At 38.1% G+C, this 21,463-nt stretch overlaps 1 protein-coding gene and 2 long non-coding RNA genes across 4 annotated transcripts in view; 1 reads left to right on the forward strand and 2 right to left on the reverse strand.

The window, feature by feature from the left end:
- Positions 1-21,463, reverse strand: part of LOC145734697 (ribosomal protein S6 kinase alpha-5-like) — a 29,576-nt gene that overhangs the window by 6,978 nt on the left and 1,135 nt on the right. Inside the window, exons 1-7 of one of the 2 annotated variants that reach the window (XM_081988224.1) lie at positions 18,319-19,153; positions 15,677-15,745; positions 14,059-14,277; positions 10,494-10,609; positions 8,591-8,785; positions 270-408; positions 35-212 (exon numbers count right to left, since the gene is read on the reverse strand). In XM_081988224.1, the coding sequence (XP_081844350.1) occupies positions 35-212; positions 270-408; positions 8,591-8,785; positions 10,494-10,609; positions 14,059-14,277; positions 15,677-15,745; positions 18,319-18,499 (1,097 nt within the window). In that variant the 5' untranslated portion in view covers positions 18,500-19,153. Of the gene's footprint in view, positions 1-34; positions 213-269; positions 409-8,590; positions 8,786-10,493; positions 10,610-14,058; positions 14,278-15,676; positions 15,746-18,318; positions 19,154-21,463 lie in introns of those variants that run through there. The other variant, XM_081988225.1, reaches the window with a different exon arrangement.
- Positions 1,318-5,253, reverse strand: LOC145734823 (uncharacterized). The gene is made up of 2 exons (XR_014179497.1): positions 4,786-5,253; positions 1,318-4,303 (listed from the first exon to the last, which is right to left on the reverse strand). It is a non-coding gene; the product is annotated as an uncharacterized LOC145734823 (long non-coding RNA).
- Positions 3,518-4,323, forward strand: LOC145734830 (uncharacterized). Its single transcript, XR_014179504.1, has 2 exons — positions 3,518-3,634; positions 4,293-4,323. It is a non-coding gene; the product is annotated as an uncharacterized LOC145734830 (long non-coding RNA).

Below are 21,463 nucleotides of genomic sequence, written 5' to 3' on the forward strand. Positions count from 1 at the left end.
CCTGTCACAAAAGTCACTTTAAGAGCTACTTTACCTAATCACAGGTACAAAAGGTGCCGGAATCTCTTTATTGGCCAGTTTATTCCAGTCTAAACATTTGAAGAAGGCGTGCCGTTTCAGTTCTTTGGCATCTTCTTCCCCACCACCAAGACGTCGCCTGGGGTCCTTTACCAGCAGTTTGCTGATAAAGTCTGCCACATCTTTGCCTAGAGCTGTGTAAAATGGTTCAGTAAAGCCAAAAGTCTAAAGGGGGTTTTTAGAAAACTTACAGTCAGGAATAGGAGGCGTGGTCCTCAAAATTCTTTTAGAGATTTCCGGTTGGGTGTTGCGTTCCCCCTCCACAGTGAAGGGGGAAGCTCCCGTGAGTAGTTCGTAGGTCAAAACGCCAACAGACCACCAATCCACAGCCTGGAAAAAATCATTGTTAATAACATAATTTAAAAACAGCTGATTGAAGCGTTCTATTTATAACGGACGACCCGAAAAGTTACATTTAAAAATAACCTAAAATGCAAACTTGTTTTCTAAAATGGTCGGCACGTTTCTTTTGGTTTTCCTGGCACTTAACCCATTTAGCCGAGCATGGAGGAGGATTAACGGTTTCTAGGTCGATTGAAATTACATTTACAAGACTTTTTCCAGTCCTTGGCCCATTTTCTGGAGAGTTTTAAGGACAAAAACAATTTCATTCACTAAAGCACAAAGCGAATGGTCCAGTCACCCACACCCACTGGTAAACCTTGACGTTTTCTCAGGAAATAACGTACTTAAGTATAAACTGGTTATTTACAGTCTGGCACTGTCTCTTTTTGGGTAAAGTCCACACTTTTTACGTTACAACAACCACTCCTTCTCTACATGGCATATATGAACCATGACCTACAGAATAGCTGTACATTTATTAGGTTAGCCTGGCCAAAGCAACAAGTTATCACGACCTATAAATATATGCACAGCTAAACCTTGTACTTTGCAATGCTGCTTAAAAATAGAATCTATTAATTGAATTAATCCGCTCGCCTGGAATTACAAAGATAAGCCCCGTGTTCTAGTGCACTTTGAGACACTTTACCAACAGCAACTTCGCAGTTGCATTCAATGCAAAATAATTGCGACATTAAAATCGAGTGAGTTTTTCACACTACAACACAAACAAAATGTAGTACAAGTTGGTAATCCTCATTTGTGGTAGGTAACAGTTTGGATATGTACTATGAAAGTTTAGCAACTCGCGTCATCTCAAGAAAACACCGCTTCCTGAAGCCACGTACGTAAGGTGATCCTGGTAATCACTGTCCGGCACAATAAAACAACCCGTTTCAAAAAGAACACTGGTTTAATAACAAGAGTCCTTAAAAATACTGGGAAAACCCCAAAAAGTGTTACATCCCCCATCTTTTCTTAACCTCACTCCCATCTTTTGCGCGCGATACACACGCCATCAACTAATCGACGCGCCGCCTACCGTACGAAAAATGAACTGATAGCTGCCACAAACAACGATCTATTCTTTTTAAACAATAATTTGCTAGCTCCGACAAACTCTTCTCTTTTTCAAACTCATGCAAAAAAGTGTCCTTTTTTTTAATGTTCTAATAGATACTTAAGCACACTTGTCACTTTTCTAAGGGTAATTTCCCTAGAAATTTGCCAGCTTGAGTGATTAAACTGAAATTGGTACTCTACCCCCCAAGGTGGGTGTTGGTGTGTGGAAATTTTAAAAAATCACCACAAATTGAGTTTTTATGTTAGAAGCTTCAATTTTTTACACAATATAGCCCAAAGTGTCTAGAATATTGTGTAAAAGTTACACAGTGGCCAAAGAAATGCAAACGCGATGAGAATCAGCTGAGTTCACAAACATGGTCAGTTAAGTCAAAACGGCGATTTCGCCCAGGTAAAAAGCCGTTCGTTTTCGTTGAAGCGAATCGGTTAGCTTATTATTTCATCGAATACCGCCGGGTACCGTTAAAAATGTCCTTTAGCGCACGGTTATGAAGTAAGGCGCTCCCCTCTCCCTCGCCGGAGAAAGGAAAGTGAAATTGGGTACGCAATAGAAAAGGAAACCCGAAACGAGGTCAGCGGCGATGATGGTACCGCCGGAGCCATTTTGGTTTTTCTCTCTCTCGCCTAAATTGTCCGAGAGGAACCCTAAATTGGCATACCCAACCAACCTTGGAGGGAACCAATTCGAATAGTATAGTTACTCATAGTACAAGCGTAATATAACCTAGATCGGCGCAAAGTGAAACGGGGCCACCTTTCGCGACAAGGACGAAGTTGGTCTCTGTCTAATAGTGCGGGTGGGACGGAGACGTGGTGGTACCCTTTTGCGTCACCGAATCTTAGGCCGATTACGCAACGAGGACGCCACTGCCACCATTTCGCACACGTGCTGGGCATCAGGTAAAAGGTCCTGAAGGGGACTGTTCACGACCTGATAGTCTAGTTTCCTAGATCAACAAAATAGTTTCTGTTTATGTTGTTTCTTGACAACTGGGACTTGTTTTCCTGCGATAAACCAATGTAAATACGCCTTGTAGGGTTCCGCCTATTGACAACCGAGCGATACTTTATCAACAGATAATTAATGTAATTTGTACAGTTTGCATAAACTAATGAAAAAAAAATGACTGCAATAACGGGTTACGCCACTGGATTGCTAATTTCGAAATTCTTCCTTTATCCGCGATTCACATTCTTGAACAAGGCTAAAGGGGCCTCTAGGAAGTCCAGGTGGCACAATTGTTTGTACTTAGGGTGACAAAACGGCACCCAGTGGCGTGGTGACACTTTTTCCAATAGTCGTTGATTGATTTACGTGGAATCACCGTGATTATCGAACAATCGGCCTTCTCCTAGCTATCTCGGCTCGTTAATTGGTTTGATACGCCAAATAACCGATGGTGGCAATGAAGGTGAAAATTTTAATTACCCGCACGGCAACTACAACAATAATAATAATGAATAAAACCATTGTTTTTTTAAAATTCCTTATCAAAATATGTGAAGTGCTAGTAGCTTGTTGGTTGCTTAGTAAAGAGTTTTGCTTAACTTAAATTACCTACAAAACCTATTCAGTGGTCAGAGAAACCAAAAACAAAAGATTTTCATAAAAAAAAAAAATTAATGCGTTTTCTTAACACATCTCTAACAGTAGCGCCCAGCCCTAGTTAATAACATGTCAATAGATCGTCTGTCACTAGTGACAGTGTCACTGTCATAACTCAGCAAATTGAACTCAAGGTTCTCAAACTGTCTTAAACCCCTCATTTTTGGAAGAAAAGCGTTTTAATACAAAATAAGGTTAAGTGCATTTTATGAGTGAGAAATCAGTGGTTCTCAAGCTGTTTTTTGACATTTTTGCTTAGAGAGAAGCCTCAGAGTGTCACCAGTGGTTGTCAAACTGTCTTAAACCCCTCATTTTGGAAAAAAAGCGTTTGAATACAAAATCAGGTTAATTGCATTTTATGAGTGAGAAATCAGTGGTTCTCAAACTGTTTTTTGACATTTTTGCTTAGAGAGAAGCCTCAGAGTGTCACCAGTGGTTGTCAAACTGTCTTAAACCCCTTTTTTTTGAAAGAAAAGCGCTTTAATACAAAATAAGGTTAAGTGCATTTTTTGAGTGAAATGAGTGAGAAATCAGTGGTTCTCAAATTGTTTTTTTGACATTTTTGCTTAGAGAGAACCCTCAGAGTGTCACCAGTGGTTCTCAAACTGTCTTAAAACCCCTCATTTTGGGAAGAAAAGCGTTTTAATACAAAATAAGGTTAAGTGCATTTTTTGAGTGAAATGAGTGAGAAATCAGTGGTTCTCAAATTGTTTTTTTGACATTTTTGCTTAGAGAGAACCCTCAGAGTGTCACCAGTGGTTCTCAAACTGTCTTAAAACCCCTCCTTTTTGGAAGAAAAGCGTTTTAATACAAAATAAGGTTAAGTGCATTTTTTGAGTGAAATGAGTGAGAAATCAGTGGTTCTCAAACTGTTTTTTGACATTTTTGATTAGAGATAACCCTCAGAGTGTCACCAGTGGTTCTCAAACTGTCTTAAAACCCCTCATTTTGGGAAGAAAAGCGTTTTAATACAAAATAAGGTTAAGTGCATTTTTTGAGTGAAATGAGTGAGAAATCAGTGGTTCTCAAACTGTTTTTTGACATTTTTGCTTAGAGAGAACCCTCAGAGTGTCACCAGTGGTTCTCAAACTGTCTTAAAACCCCTCATTTTGGGAAGAAAAGCGCTTTAATACAAAATAAGGTTAAGTGCATTTTTTGAGTGAAATGAGTGAGAAATCAGTGGTTCTCAAACTGTTTTTTTGATATTTTTGCTTAGAGAGAACCCTCAGAGTGTCACCAGTGGTTCTCAAACTGTTTTAAACACTCATTTTTGAAAGAAAAGCGTTTTAATACAAAATAAGGTTAATTGCATTTTTTGAGTGAAATGAGTAAGAAATCAGTGGTTATCAAACTGTTTTTTGATATTTTTGCTTTCAGAGAACCCTCAGAGTGTCACCAGTGGTTCTCAAACTATCTTAAACACCTCATTTTGGGAAGAAAAGGGTTTTAATACAAAATAAGGTTAATTGCATTTTTTGAGTGAAATGAGTAAGAAATCAGTGGTTCTCACACTGTTTTTTGACATTTTCGCTTAGAGAGAAGCCTCAGAGTGTCACCAGTGGTTCTCAAACTGTCTTAAAACCCCTCATTTTGGGAAGAAAAGCGTTTTAATACAAAATAAGGTTAAGTGCATTTTTTGAGTGAAATGAGTAAGAAATCAATGGTTATCAAACTGTTTTTTGATATTTTTGCTTAGAGAGAAGCATCAGAGTGTCACCAGTGGTTCTCAAACTGTCTTAAACCCCTCATTTTTGAAAGAAAAGCGTTTTAATACAAAATAAGGTTAATTGCATTTTATGAGTGAAGTGAGTGAGAAATCAGTGGTTCTCAAACTGTTTTTTGACATTTTTGCTTAGAGAGAACTCTCAAAGTGTCATCAGTGGTTGTCAAACTGTCTTAAACCCCTCATTTTGGGAAAAAAAGCGTTTTAATACCAAACAAGGTTAATTGCATTTTTTGAGTGAGATGAGTAAGAAATCAGTGGTTCTCAAACTGTGTTTTGACATTTTTGCTTAGATACAACCCTCAGAGTGTCACCAGTGATTCTCAAACTGTCTTAAACCCCTCATTTTGGAAAGAAAAGGGTTTTAATACAAAATAAGGTTAAGTGCATTTTTTGAGTGAAATGAGTAAGAAATCAGTGGTTTTCAAACTGTTTTTCAACATTTTAGATTACAAAGAACCCTCTGAGTGTCACCAGTGGTTCTCAAACTGTCTTAAACCCCTCGTTTTTTGAAAGAAAAGCGTTTTAATGCAAAATAAGGTTAATTGCGTGTAAAAATCACGTTTATTCCGCTTTTAAACATAAACTGAGCAGATCAACTGTCAATTCCACTCAAGTGACAGTTTTACGATCTAGCGCGGCCAATAAAACGGCAACATTGCCACGGTTGCTTAGAAAATATGTAATTGAAAACACGTGTAGGTATAGAGTCGAATTTTGAATGCGGCAAAGCCTGATGTAAACAAAAAACATATTTACGTGACGCGAAGGTGACCGAGCCACGCACCTAATCAAATGTATCAATGTGGTAGACGCCATTATTATTTACTTCGAATGCGACTTGTACGTGTATAACAGAAAAAAGCCAGTTCTTACGACTTGGCCGAAAAGTAGGCTATCGAAGTGTGTCACAAGTACGTTCAGGTTGCCATATGCATCAGGGCCAAACTGATGAAATTTTTGTCACCTCTTTTTCTATTGTTTTACTCAAAAAAATCCTAACCCTTGGACTGTTTCAGCAATCTGGCAACGTCAGCTAGGGGGGGCGCGGAGAGAAAAAGTAAAACAACAACCAAACATGAGATGCACCAAGTAACATGGGAAGGTATTTAATGAGAGTGAGCCGAAAAAGTGTTACGACAATATACCAAGGAGTACTGTTACTTATAGTCGTACCGGGGCGCTGAACAAGTGTAACGGAACGATTCGGCTTGACCTCGATTCCGGCGCGTGTGTACCGGACTTTGTCAATGATTTTTCCGCCAGGAAACTAAAAAAACTTAAGTGAAAATATCGGATACCACTTGAAGAAAGGTCACAAACAATCGGCAACGTTGCAAGAACCTAACACTGACAGTTTGAAACTACCAGGAACTCGTTGTCAATAGATGTCGCCACGCACTTTAATTATAGTGTTTAAGAAGGGGATAATTTAAGGATGTTCCGAAAAGGAAACGTTGTAATAATCGATTTTCCCACGAAATTCGGGTTTTTAGGACAAGCCGCGTTATTAATGGAAAGTTTTCCCGTAGCTATAAGACTTCTAACTTAGAAGACTAACTGACTGACTAAAATACGGTACCGTTCGCACCTTTAGAGGTTTTACTTTCGCGTTGCTACCAGTAAATTATCTAACTCGCGCAGACATTCCATCGGAATGTAGGTTTTTAGGTCATGACTTAATAAAAACGTTTGCACATCATTGCGACAACTGCGTTCGCCGATTGCGATGTAATTCCGAATTGTTTGGCCCGGTGGTGACAACTAGCGCCAACCAAAAAATGTGTGTAATAATTAAACTCGTTTTGGAATTATTTAGGTTAATGCGTCCAGTCAATATATTGACCGCCCGACTGATTTTTTTTTAGAACACTACTTGGAAATTCTCCAAATTGTTTCTGATTAGTACTAGAAGGGTGATTCTAAGTCATCTTCAGGACCAATTTAGACTGGTGGCGTTGCCAGACATGAGCGCGACAACAACAACAATCCAGTTCCAACTCTCTAATCATCAATTATTTAAAGTGCAGCAGTTTTTTCCGAAACAAAACTGCAATTAGAAACATAAAACTGACCTTCCCAACCTTCTCTGACATTGCCCCAGTGCATCGATACAAATTAGTAATTGCGGGGCAGCTGCGCAAACCCACTCACAACATCTAATATTACTTTTTCGCTTGCGAAACATACAGTTTTCTAATAAACTCCATTAAACAGGACGACCTTCCCATTTAATTGACTTAGCCGCCTATTTTCTTTCGTGATTTTCCGTCTAGGCTCAAATTTTCAATAGGAATAATGGTATTGTCTCAAGAATGTTGTCCGCGAACGAGTGAAGGCTGGACACCACATTAAGATGTGTCCTGCCCACTCTTCCTCTTCCAAGCATCCTCGGTTATACCCTACTGTCCTTAAGTTCTCTCTGCTTAGTTCCAGGTGGCAGCCTTTAAATGAGTATCTATATTTCTAGGCATACAAATTGACCCTTTCACAACTAACCTTATTGGGTTTTAAGTTTTGTGAATGAAGTAACATTGCTAAATGGGTATCACCTCTATTACTGGTTTACCTTTCACAGCCACACATACCATGGTAGTTACATACTCATACAGTTTTTCTGTATATTCATGAGTTGCATCCAGTGGGTCAATCCATATCGTGATGTCACTGGCCTTTAGTGGGTCACCCTGAATCTCAACATTACCTCCTAACACAAGGCACCTTAGACTCTTCAGATATGAAAGCCACATTAGGAAAAGACTGTCGTATCAATCCTTTCATGACACAGTGGCTCAAACAATCCGCGGTGGTTACACTCTCATTCAATCCTTCTTTAGTTTTTCCTTTGGAATGTATGTTGAGGTGGTTTCTAGTTGAGAATACCAGTTTTCCTCCAGCTTGTGCAGCTCGAATGGAAACTTTCAGTATTTCCGATAGACTTATTTCCTCCTTTGGCCGATTAGGGCTGCGATATGAGTTCGTCACATTATTAAAGTACAAGGAATATGTGTCATTTTTTTAATCTTATGTACCTATAATTGTTTAAACTTAACTTTTTACTTTAATTACATTACAAGGAATTAAAATGTTGACATCCCTTAGAAGTGAGGTTAGAAAGTTATGTTTTGACTTTTGTTGCGTTCTCCGTCGTCAGAATTATCTAGCGCGCGTTAGAGAGAGACACGAACTAAATGTGGAATTGACAGTTGACAGGGTTTTGAGGTTATGTATGTTTACAAAAAGGCTTTCTGGCTTAACTGAGGTATATCTCGCTTTGTAGTTAAAATAAAGTGTTTTAACTGTTAATCAAATGGGTGAAGGTGAACGTGAACTGCCCCTAAGAAAGGGGGAACACTCGGAAAAATCCAGACACCGCAAAAAAACACCTTTACACCAACATACTGCAGCAAATGGAATTTTACTTCAGTGATTCCAATCAATCCAAGGACTACGGTTATACCCATCAAGTACTGATGTACTGTGCTTAGTTCTAGCAGGTATTTCGAAGTTATTTTGAAGACTAAACTAGCAAAACAACCTTGACACAGTAATTCCCTGAAATCTATCTTTTTTCGAACACTTTTCGTTGCAACAAGATAAAAGTAGTTCCTGTTTCGGTTGCAAGGCTAATCTACTAATTATTGATATGCAGGCAAATGACAGGTGTTCAAGCAGATAAACCCGTTACGGACCAGCGTGACATTATCGCGTACAAAGACCGGTTATGGCATGCGGAAAATCGTCAATATACTTACGATATCGTGTCCTTGGGTGCCCCCCTTGACCACTTCGGGAGCCATGTATTCGATGGTGCCGCAAAACGAGTAGGCCCTTTGCTCTCCCTCGTCTCTGGACAGTTCCTTAGACAGACCGAAATCGGTGAGCACGATATGTCCGTTCTCGTCCACCAGGATGTTTTCCAACTTGATATCCCTGTATATGATACCCAACTGTAACAGAAGGAAAATTATTGTTACACAATTTATTTGGAACTGACTATATCAAGCCAAGGCTGCGGTGGCAACCTGCCCGACCCCGATTAAATGTAAACGGGATACACACCTGGCCCCATAAGGTAGAAAAACCTGGGGGTCTTTTACCCTGATTCGGTGTCTGGTGACTGAATCTTTCCTGCCACCCAGAATTAGGATTTCAGTAGAATTGCGCCGCTAATGATTTCCACATACAAACTTTCGCCTTGAAGATTAAACTACACAAAAACAGCTGATTGCGATATGATGCACGTGCTTGCGTCGAGATGTAAGTAAACCTTGAGCGGACGCCAATGACAACTCTGGGATATCTAGGAAATACTGCTGACAGTTAAGTAAAAACTTTTAGGAGAAATTAACCAGACTCGAGGAATTTTATATGTCGATGGTGCAGCTAGCAACAGATGCTCTCAACATCACTCTTTGTATGCGAGACAAGAGAGAGAGGCAAAAAATGGACAGGTGGTGCTCGGAGCCACCAGATTCAGACCGCCCCCAGGTTTACCAACACCTTGTCCCTTCAAATTCAGCTAGAAACTTGAAACTGCACAAACAGAGAGAGTTCAGAAACGTGGAGCACGTGAAGGAAATTAAAAGCTGGGAACGCAGCCGCAAGGAAAATCGTTTGAAAAGCGGGGCCGTCCACGTGAAACTTTCCACGTGCTGTTTGATCCACCTAATTTTATTTTCAAAACTAAAATCCCCAGAGAATTTTATTGTTTTCGCCCTGGATAACCCTAGTTGCAGTGACAAATTGTATCAATGACCGGACAGGGTAACTAACCTCTAGTTAACCTGAACTAACCTTGGGTTAACACTGAACCAGAAAAAATAATTTTCCTACAACAAACATTACGAAAGCGTGCTCATTGAGTAAAGTTTGTAATAATAATAAAACAATCGTTCGTGTTTTTTTTTTAGTATAAACAGAACGGAAAGTTTCATTGAATTATATTTAAAACAACGAAAGGACAGAGATGCAGAACTGTCAAATGACGAGCGTTGATTTCATGGAACTAGTCAATTGGACTGGTTATGTTTAGTGTTTTGGTTCACCATAACATCACCTTTGGTCAGTACGGAAAACTGAAAAATGTAGATTGGAGTGCGATAATGCCGATATAAATTAGCACTCGTCCAGATAACGCAAAAAAAAAATCGACTTGTCGTTAAAGCTTATAATATGCCTCCAACCTTGAGTTTTATTTTCGCTCCGGCCCCAAACGTTACATAACTCGGTAGGATTTGTCAAGGTTTCGATAAATCGCTTAAAAGATTTTGACTTAATAAGAAAAAAAACAATATTTACGTGTGCGCTAGTAATAACAACACAAAACAGTCGTCATTAGTGTCGTGCATAACAAAATACGTCCATAAAATGGCTGCAATACCTAGAACGATGTTTGTTGGTTCGTTCCTACGGAGAATGTTGACGATAATAACACATTTCGGAACAATACTCGATAATTCAGAACGATAAACCATCGAAATGTCTTCAAAACCGTCTGCTGGTCGATGTTGGTTATGACAGCGAAAACAACAGCTAGGAGGCACGTGCATGCAACGCAACACGTGTTTCTGAGCAAGGTCGTCGACGATAAACCACCAAAAAGTACGCAAAAACGGTGGGTGTTCCAAAGAAAACCCAATCGATTCGATTACTTACGGCGTGCAGCTTTTCCAACGCCAGAATGATCTCTCCAATATAGATCCGCACCTCATCTTCCGTGAAATGCTCTCTCTGATACAAGTGGGTGAATAATTCACCCCCCGCAACGTAATCTGTAACAAATTATACGATTTCAGGTAAATAATTCGGTGAGATAATTATGTGATGATCAGAAATTAGAAGTACAGCCAAATTTTAATGGAAAACCCTGTATATTCTCTGATAATTTGATAGACCTGTTTCTCCTGATTCCGAAAATGTTTAATATGTTGACGTTTGGTTCAACTGTTTTCGAGTTCGAGGCATTTAAAAATTGTAATTACATCTTTACAGTTGCCTTGGTGAATAACTATCGTTTGACGTCACGATGACGTAGTTTGACAGTTGGTCAATAATATTGTTTTGTTAAATTACGTCATCGTGACGTCAAATGATGGTACACCGCCCTCCATACTAGAAAGTCTAAAATGTCACTTTTCTTTGTAAAGTAAAAAACTGACACGGTTACGCTTTTTCCTGAATTGCTGTTACAATGCGGCTTGAAAAACTTATGAACGGCAGCAAACAAAAATATCTTACGCAAATAACCTCAAGTTTTGATTTTAAACCGTAAAAATTCGTCTAATCCTCAAAAAACTCAATTTCCGCAATACAAACAAACGCAAACTGTCACCAATATTTCCGCCATATTGGAATTTTTGACAAGCACTTTCTAGGCTTTCTAGTATAAGTAGGCGGTGGATGGTAGCGTTGTTCATGGCAACTGTGATCTTGAAAAATAAAATTACAATTTTTAATTACCAATAACTCGGATACTAATCTAATAATACCTACTAAACTAAATTGCCAACGTATTATACAGGTGTGGTAAATCCAAAACCGACCATAGGAAAACCGCGTAACGGACAGAGAAACGTACATTATTGCATGCGCGGGACTAAGACAGAAAACGAAAAAAATATCAAGTAGGCCATATTTTCAGCGCGCTGTTGCCAAACGCCAAGTATCACTCAAATACCGTCGACAAAATAACTTGGCGTTTGGCAACAGCTCGCTGAAAATATGGCCTACTTGATCTTTTTTTGTTTTCTGTCTTAGTCCCGCGCATGCAATAATGTACGTTTCTCTGTCCGTTACACGGTTTTCCTATGGTCGCTTTTGGATTTACCCTACCTGTATATTTTTGGAATCAAAAAAATTTAGCAGGTTATCAGAAAATATACAGGGTGTTTTATGTTTTTCCACCGTAACAACAACATTTTCTGATAAATTAAGAAAAGCCTACTATAACATTTGTATTAACACTTTTTTCTATGTGCAAAAATAAAGTCGCCACAAGCTGTCTGAATATGTGGATCAACCCTGTACAATATGGAGGATGTTTCCTTAGTAAACCAGGCTTAATCATAGAATTAGCTCTACAAAAGGAAATAAAATTGGTAGTCTGTATACCGTGTTTTTGTGATAATGGACTAACTAACTGCTCAAGGGTATCAAAATCAAATGATTGCACCAAAAACCAGAAGAGTATAGTCAATGATTGTCGTTTTACAAAGTTGACACCACGTTTAATCAAATCCAGACGTTAATCTAAGTGTTTAGACGATTAGAACCTTTTTACACACTTCTCCTCTTCTTTACACACAATTTTAGAGAGTTGGATGTATATTTGGTTAAATTTAGACGCTCTAGAGTATCTTTAGAAATTTTGAGACACTCCCCAACATAATTTAGAACTTTATGTTTTGAACTTAGATCAAGTTGTACCCAGGGTGCATATTCTTGAAAAGAAGGAAGGGAAGTTCCCTGCTTTCAAGAATAGGCTCCCAGATGACATTGTTTAGTCATATTTAGATGGTTTCTTGGATCAAAACCCTATAAACGACAAGTTAAGTTTAAATACGTTGGTGCAACAATTCAACGTATCAAAACAGTGATTTTGAGCTATTTGATAGTGTGTTTTGGTGTTCACTGACCAATATAATAACTACGTGAACTTAAATTTAATAACAATCATGGGATTGACAGAAAATTAAAGATTACGGAAAAATTAATTTAAAAAAAAACCTTCAACACCTCATTAGACCTTGCTGGATTACCTATTGTTACACCGCGAAATGGCCTTGCCTGCCTTATGGCAATAAAACAAACAGCAGCACTAAAATGGATTAAATTTGCGGAATTTTGGGGGTCGCCGCCATTTCTGCCTGGATGACTTTATTTCTGGACAGTTTAACGGAGATAATGGCATCGAGTTCAATGTTTAAAGCCACTACAATAACAAAGAAATTATCGAAACTTGCGTCATTATAATGGCAAAACCGTAAATGGCGACTTGAGAGAGAGATAGAGAGAAAACCGCCTGAAATTATCATCGATTACGAAAATCGGTTGCGTTTTCCCGAAAAACGATAACTTTGTATTAGAGCTCGAATCAGCTAAGAAAAGGCCACAGGCGTCATCAAACGATGATGTCACGATCTCTGTACGTCTCGCTTTAAATATTGCTGCTCTCGTTACTTTCCAAGTTGTTGCAGCCAGTCAGTGGCGTGCTATTATTTTATCAGTAAAATGAAACATTTTCGTCGTTTTTAATAAAGAAAATAAAAGACAACAAGTTTTTCAAAGGAATGGAAACTCCTTCTGCTTCTTTCTTCATAAATTGTAAGACGTTACTGACGATTTCACGGCCTTGGCTGTATATGATAACACCTTTCTTTCCAACCTTTTTGAAAGACATTTTGACAAAATAACGTTTTTTATTCATAACACTATGTGAACTTCAACTGCGACCATCAACAATACAACCAAAACACCAGACTAAAACGGAACCTAACCTAACCCCCTAAGTCTCCCTGTCCGCCACTACATTTTTTTAAACTTGGCAACACCGTTTAGAGTGCCGGCTAGTAAAAGCATATAAAAAGGTCCAAATGTCCCTGGCCGCTGCCGCATCTGTTTTAATTGTGTCCAAGTAAAAACCGTACTACGTTGCCAAGTGGCTTTTTGACCGCTTAACAATATATTTTCGGGAATATTTTAATAGGACGCCTCTGATTATATCTAATGCGACGGCAACTGTAGAAGGAGAAAGAAATAGTTTTAAAAACTGCGTCATTGATGATGCGGTGGCCTTTTCTCATCTGATTCGAGCTCTAAATACCTCTAGCCAAGGTGAATTCCCCATGAGTGAAAGTGAGACACTTTCATGAGGCCCGGAGACTTTCTCTTTCAAGTTTTGATTTAGTACCGTGAATGGCGATTTTATTGACTCTGATACGGTTTATTTCCTGTTTGCACTGGCAACAAACTTGAATTTTGACATTGCCCCACCAAAATTCTTCCAAATTAAGATCTCGAACCAGCCTAATGAATTTATTCACTCAACTCGAATACTTGACATAACTCTTCTGGTCTTCGACCATATTAAGGCACAGAAATGCTTTTCGGATGAGTAACGCCTTATTGTTAATGTTCGCGTGGGCCTCGCATCTGTCCCGACTCGGGTGCATTCGATTTTTATTGTTGTATGCTGAAGAATGCCATTTTTTGACTGACTTACCTAGTATGAGATGTAATTTGGCATCAGTCTGAAAGGCATAGTGGAGGGTGACCAGAAAGGGGTTGTCGCGAACGGCCTCCAACACTTGCCTCTCCGTTTTCGTGTGTTCGGTCGTTTTCTTCTTCTGAACGATGGTGGCTTTCTTGAGCACCTTCATGGCGTAGAGGCGGCCATCGTCCGAACCGCCCCTTTTACGCACTAGGAACACTTTACCGTACGCTGAAAAGCAAACAAAATTAGTTTTACGTCAATGAAATCTGATTTACGTATGTGTGTTGATCAAGGTTTTTTATTGACTGCATTGAACAAGCAAAAGAGCATAGAAATTCCATAATGAGAAGATAACCTTTTAGTTTGGTTTCAAAATCATTCTCTGAAACAAACCTTTGTTCGCATTTGGCAAATTTAACCTGAATATTTTCTATAACAAAGAACCAATCAGATTGTTTACTCACACTGAATCAGTCGGTCCTGATTTGAGTGCACCACTGTGATAACAACAGGCAAAACAAGGAACAGATAAGAAAATTCTAATAGGTCATTCTAAAGTAATTTTTGCCAAAATAAGACCAAACTACCTGGCTGTGTATATGTCGAAAACATCATCTATTTACCATTAAGATTGAAATGAAGGCCATAAACTAAACGAGTTTCACTAATTGAGGCATAACCCAAATTACCAAATATTTGCTTTTCTAATTGTGTAGTCAATAAGCACAAATATCTCAGAAGTCTGAACGAGCTTAATTAGATATTCATAAAAGAGGTATTTTGGCTACTTTGTAATGTATGTTGTTTGTATTTAAAATTATTAAAAATGTAATAACTGTACTTTGTGCAGCACATAGTAGAGTAGGTATTTGCAGTGTCTATTTCATTTTAACTCATTCTCAGCTGAGAGAGAGGGACAAACAAGGAGGTAAACCAATAATGAGCCTACCCCACAAACAAATAAAAAAAATAGTTTTATCCTGATTAGATGATTTAAATTGATTATTTGTAGCAAACTATTGGATGTGATAATCTCTTTTTTAAGTATTATTTTGACTTTTGACATGGTTTACGACGTTGCTCTTTTTAAATATGAAATAAAACCATGGGATGTAACAGCATGTTACGAAACGTTCCTCTGCAAGAAAAAACCACATAGACACATATAATAACTTTTACTTTGTTCACGGTTAAATTGAATAACAACGAGTTGCAACAAAGAAGAAAGTGTGTGTGTGTGTGTGTAACCTAAATGAAATGCGTTGTTCTGATCTTCTTTTGTAATTTGTAATTCCTATTTTATTAAAAGTTCTACAAAATTACTTAGGGTCAAAGTACTTGAATAGAAAAGGGTACAGAGAACAAAATAATACAGTCTGAGTGAGTCAAAAAGGGAGTAAAAACAGTTAAACAACGCAACGCACGAAAAAGGGGGCAAACACCCCGCCAAACGCCCGCCTACGGGTTATCAGAATGGATTTTGCACGTCGTGTGTTGCCGAGCCCCCCCTCAGCTGGGGAATTATCGAGGTCAAAACTCTCAATGGCGGCGTGGCGGCGACGTTGCCGAGGTGTTCACCCGGGGAAATCCCCCAATTATTCCTAATAATACACTCAACAAAACTCACCTCCAGTTCCGAGAACCTTGAGCAGATCAAAATGGGACATGTCCACTCGGTCCACTCCGGACAAGTTAACTGAAACAACAAAAATGAGGTTAATGTCTTTAAAAAAAAAACTCATAGGAAAAACAGGTGGTAACCCATACCGGAACGCCCATTCTCAGGGGAAACTACCACCGCGTACTTCCTGTATAACATATCGGATTTTAAGTATTTATCTAAAGTCCTCTGAGTAAAGATGGGGATGTCAAATGTTTACATAATAAATCAACAGATGGCAGAACAACAGTGTGAGAGAGACCTAGAAAATTTGGATGTCACTTTAACATTACAGCAAAATAGGATATTCTTCTGAAGAAGAAGGGTTGTAAATCATATCTTAGGGTGGTTTTGATACCCTTCACCCTTACCTCGGTTCTTTTCGCTAGGGTGGTTTTAAAAACGGGTTTTACTGTCTGTATAATATGGTCCAAAGTGGTCGGTCATTATGGTATATGGTGGGTGTGCCCCAGAGCTATAGACGGTACCGCCAGAGCGGTACTGTTTGATTTACGTGCCAGCCCATGACCTAACATTGGCACACTTATGTCGTTATTTTGCGATAGGTTGGCGGCATTACGTCACACTATGTATCTATTATAGTTTATACGTGCCTGAAGGTGTTGCAGTATGAGTGCACGTCACACATTCAGTTTCTGCAAGCCTGAGAGTTATATAAATAGGTCATGTTGGTGGTAACTATAGCCAGGGATTGACCTTGTTTTAGTCCTTACTTTCAGTGTTTAACCAACTCGCCACATCTAATAATTATGCAACTGGTTATGGTTGAGTTGAGGTAAATAACATACCAGTTCACTCATACCATCTGTAAGAAAAGTGATTAAATACTACTTACAATAAAATGATGTTAACACCGGTACAAGGCGGTTTTTGCAAGATTACCACCATCTTTCCCGAAATTGCAGATTTCTTTGATGGGGATGGCAAAACTTGAGCATTATTGCAACACCGTACCAAGCACTTTTTTAAACTCATATTTACTCAGGATTTGTTGTTTTCAGCAATGAAAAATAAACAAATTCAAATCCAAATCCGCCAAAAACCATAAACAGTCAAATTGAAATAGAAATAGGGTTAGGGTGACACGGTGGCGTAATCTTCTTTTTTGACGCGGTATTAAGAATCAATGTTGCCAAATTGTGAAAAACTGTATCATGTGACCTATCATGAAACTATCATATGTGTATCATATGATAGTTTTTTTAATTTCTGGGTTATTGTAGCCATCACAGAATGCTGTAGAAAACAGTAGAGATTTGCTGCTTAATTAATGAATAATGGTGACTAATTAAATACCATAATAATATCTATTGATCAAAGTGTCATTATATTGAAACAGAGGAACCTGGCCCAGGGGCCATTAACGTATAGCGGCACTGCCCCCCAAGGCCGTTTAAGGACCTCTGGTGCGATAGCGCCAAACTGTAAAACAGTGTTCAGTGAACCCGGCGTTTGGGTTTTGCGCCGTGGTTCCTTTAATTCCGTTTTTTTGTCCAACTTGCGGCATCATTAATACTCCCCTCAAATCACATTCATATGTGCGGGTATATTGACAAAAAAAAAACAGAGGGTGCAACGCACTTCAACGATAAAAAAGGGGGGCCCCTATGAGGCTCAATCAACGCTGTTTTTTTGTTTTACTTCTAATGACGTGAAACGGCGTACACGTGCTTGGCTCTAAGTCTAATTTAACACGTCAAAACTAGCGGAATTTCAGTTTAAAATTACTAATTCTCCCCATAGTGAACTGGTTCGTTGCCGATGACGGAGATATGCCATAAGGGCGTAAGGGAAACGATCACGTGCCCCTTCGCCACATGGGGTTCCCTTTTAGTAGGGGTTAACGGCACCATGTAAAATATACTCGTTCGTATTATGGCCCTTGAAAGTAGTAGGCATTTACAGGTAAGAAAATTTAGAAATTGTCAAGAAAATGCAAATCAATGCTCTAGACAAAGATAGAAATAAACTTTATAACTGACATGCGTCAGTGTGTTAGAATAAGTCATTTTGACAGTCACGAGATTTCAATCAGACTTCCTGATAAAGTGGTCACCTGACCAACTATTGTTTTTATGCCATCTTTGTCTAGAACATTGATTTCCAATAGTTCCTATTCATAGGTATAATTTGAATGGCATTGGATGTTTGTATGAACAAATTCAGCTTGATAAAACATAGAAAATTTGCAAAGAAAGACAGCAATAATATTGAGGCACAAGGAAGTAATAAAAATTTACAGGGACAGATAAGAAAAGCAATTAAAAAAGAATTACTTGGGTCTGTACAGGTACTTAGGTTAGGTTAAGTACCTAGTTATTGGGTCTATTTGAATATTTCTATAGGACCCCTCAATAAAATTCTAGTCCAGTTTTATTGCTTTTCCAAAAATGACTTAGCAAAATGTTTGTGCTGCCTTTTCCTGGTATGAACCATTTGGATTTCATGGAAAATATTTGCGACATTGTCAATTGTATTACAACCAACTTATTTAAGTTTGACAATACAAAACAAAACAACAAGCTCCTTGACTTTAAACTAGTTTTTGTATGACTATACTAAACTATAAATAATCACAAAACACTTACCATTTTTATCTGAGTTATGACTGTAAACTAAATTTTCTTCAGGTACATATTCCATAATGTGTTTTCCATCCCCAGAAGTGGTGAACACTTTAGTCCTTTTGAGTGCTTTGGTCATGATCTCAGTTTCTGTGGAGTCGCCCTCAAAGAAACCACTTTCTTTGGTTTTCTTGTGACAACGCATTTTATCACTCTCTCAAAGTCTTTAGTCCACTTCAAAGACCGAAAAAGGTTTCCGCTTTTTTTTGGGAAAAATTACCAAAGCTCGGATTTTCCGCTTGCGGCTAACAGTACTTGGAAAGTAGGTCGTCCAAGAAGACTCACTTAGCACCGATTTGTGGAAGACTCATGTTGAGCTATCGCACGTACACACACCAACACAGTCTGGAATTTGTTATGTATCATGTTAATTAGAATAAAACACTCATTCCGTCCAGTTTCGTTTTTTTTTAAAGTCAACGTCCAGCTGCACTTTCGAGGTTAGGTTAAGTTCACTTGTGGCGGAAGTTGACAGTTTAACGGGGTCAATATTCGCGTCCGTTGCACCGTGTCTGTCGGTTTCGTAAAGTACACTACCCGCACCAGGTGTTTGAGGGGGACCTGGATAGAATTTTTCACTAAAAAGTTACAAGACTATTGAAACAAAGCGAGACCAGAGCGCTGCCTGACGCGCACGCTACCGCAGAGACAACTGAACGAAAACAAATCAAGCCGTCATCCATCTTCCTTGAGATCCCCACCACGTGCAATCGGAGCGTGGCGACGTTGCCACCTGTTTGTGATTTTCTTCAAACTCACAAAATGTTTTATATAATTATTTTATTTACATTACAATTTTTATTACAAAAAAAAATATATTGTTAGCAGTGTTTTTGCTTTGAAGTCTAGTACAAATTTAGCAATAATTATATCTTTTTAATAAAGTCACCAAAAAGATTTTAAAAGCGTATTATCAGATATAATACTAACGCGTTTATAAACTTGACAACGCCGAAAAAAATTGACATGCTACTTCGGTGTTGCCACTTTATGACATTTTAATCAGAATCTACCTACTTTAGGGCTAGATTTGTGTAATTTTTAAAAATAATACTAAATGTCAATCACTTCCTTAATACAAAACTATTTTTTTTACAGAAGAAAATATTTTTTTGTAAATTAGGCGACGTTTTGTAACGAATACTGCAAGAAATTTTTTCCTAAAACATGATTTTAGAAACTTTTGAGCGCAGTCTGATAGTCAGGGACAAAATTGCTTGTTAAATCCACTTGCAGTGAGAAAATGACTGTTTTAAGCACATTTTTGGAATCCTCACAAAATTTCCTATCCAGTAATTTGAAAAAACACTACAAAATTTGGTATAATCAAGGAGAAAAGTGTTGTTAAAGTTTGAACTGCCAGAAACACAGTTTGAAAGAACAGTCAGGGACAAAATTGCCTGTAAAACCTACTTGGAGTGAGAAAATGACTGTTTTAAGCACATTTTTGGAATCCTCACAAAATTTCCTATCCAGTAACTTGAAAAAACACTACCAAATTTGGTATAGTCAAGGAGAAAAGCGGTGCCAAAATTTAAATTGCCAGGAAAAACAGTTTGAAAGAACAGTCAGGGACAAAATTGCCTGTAAAACCCACTTGGAGTGAGAAAATGACTGTTTTAAGTACATTTTTGGAATCCTCATTGAATTTTCTATCTAGTAACTTGAAAAAACACTACAAAATTTGGTATAGTCAGCGAGTAAAGCGGTGTCAAAGTTTGAACTGCCACCACACAGTTTGAAAGAACAGTTAGGGACAAAATTGCCTGTAAAACCCACTTGGAGGGAGAAAATGACTGTTTTAAGCACATTTTTGGAATCCTCATAAAATTTCCTATCTAGTAACTTGAAAAAACACTACAAAATTTGGTATAGTCAGCGAGTAAAGCGGTGTCAAAGTTTGAATTGACAGGAAAAACTTTGAAATGACAGTCAGGGACAAAATTGCTTGTAAAACCCACTTGGAGTGAGAAAATGATAGTTTTAAGCACATTTTTGAAATCCTCATAAAATTTCCTATCCAGTAACTTGAAAAACACCACAAAATTTGGTATAGTCAGGAAGAAAAACGGTGTCAAAATTTGAATTGCCAGAAACACAGTTTGAAAGGATAGTAAGGGACAAAATTGCCTGTAAAACCCACTTGGAGTGAGAAAATGACTGTTTTATGCACATTTTTGGAATCCTCACAAAATTTCCTATCCAGTAACCTAAAAAAACCCTACAAAATTTAGTACTGTCAGGGAGATAATCGGTGTCAAAATTTGAATTGCCAGGAAAAACTTTGAAAGGACAGTCAGGGACAAAATTGCCTGTAAAACCTACTTGGAGTGAGAAAATGACTGTTTTAAGCACATTTTTGGAATCCTCACAAAATTTCCTATCTAGTAACTTGAAAAACACTACCAAATTTGGTATAGTCAAGGAGAAAAGCGGTGCCAAAATTTAAATTGCCAGGAAAAACAGTTTGAAAGAACAGTCAGGGACAAAATTGCCTGTAAAACCCACTTGGAGTGAGAAAATGACTGTTTTAAGTACATTTTTGGAATCCTCATTGAATTTTCTATCTAATAACTTAAATAAACACTAAAAAATTTAGTAAAATAAGGAAGAAAAGCGGTGTCAAAATTTGAACTGCCACCACACAGTTTGAAAGAACAGTTAGGGACAAAATTGCCTGTAAAACCCACTTGGAGGGAGAAAATGACTGTTTTAAGCACATTTTTGGAATCCTCATAAAATTTCCTATCTAGTAACTTGAAAAAACACTACAAAATTTGGTATAGTCAGCGAGTAAAGCGGTGTCAAAGTTTGAATTGACAGGAAAAACTTTGAAAGGACAGTCAGGGACAAAATTGCTTGTAAAACCCACTTGGAGTGAGAAAATGATAGTTTTAAGCACATTTTTGGAATCCTCACAAAATTTCCTATTCAGTAACTTGAAAAAACACTACCAAATTTGGTATAGTCAAGGAGAAAAGCGGTGCCAAAATTTAAATTGCCAGGAAAAACAGTTTGAAAGAACAGTCAGGGACAAAATTGCCTGTAAAACCCACTTGGAGTGAGAAAATGACTGTTTTATGCACATTTTTGGAATCCTCACAAAATT

This window comes from Ips typographus, linkage group LG10 (assembly GCF_016097725.1).
Source record: "Ips typographus isolate SLU linkage group LG10, UJ_Ityp_2.0, whole genome shotgun sequence".
Taxonomy (NCBI): Eukaryota; Metazoa; Arthropoda; class Insecta; order Coleoptera; family Curculionidae; genus Ips; species Ips typographus.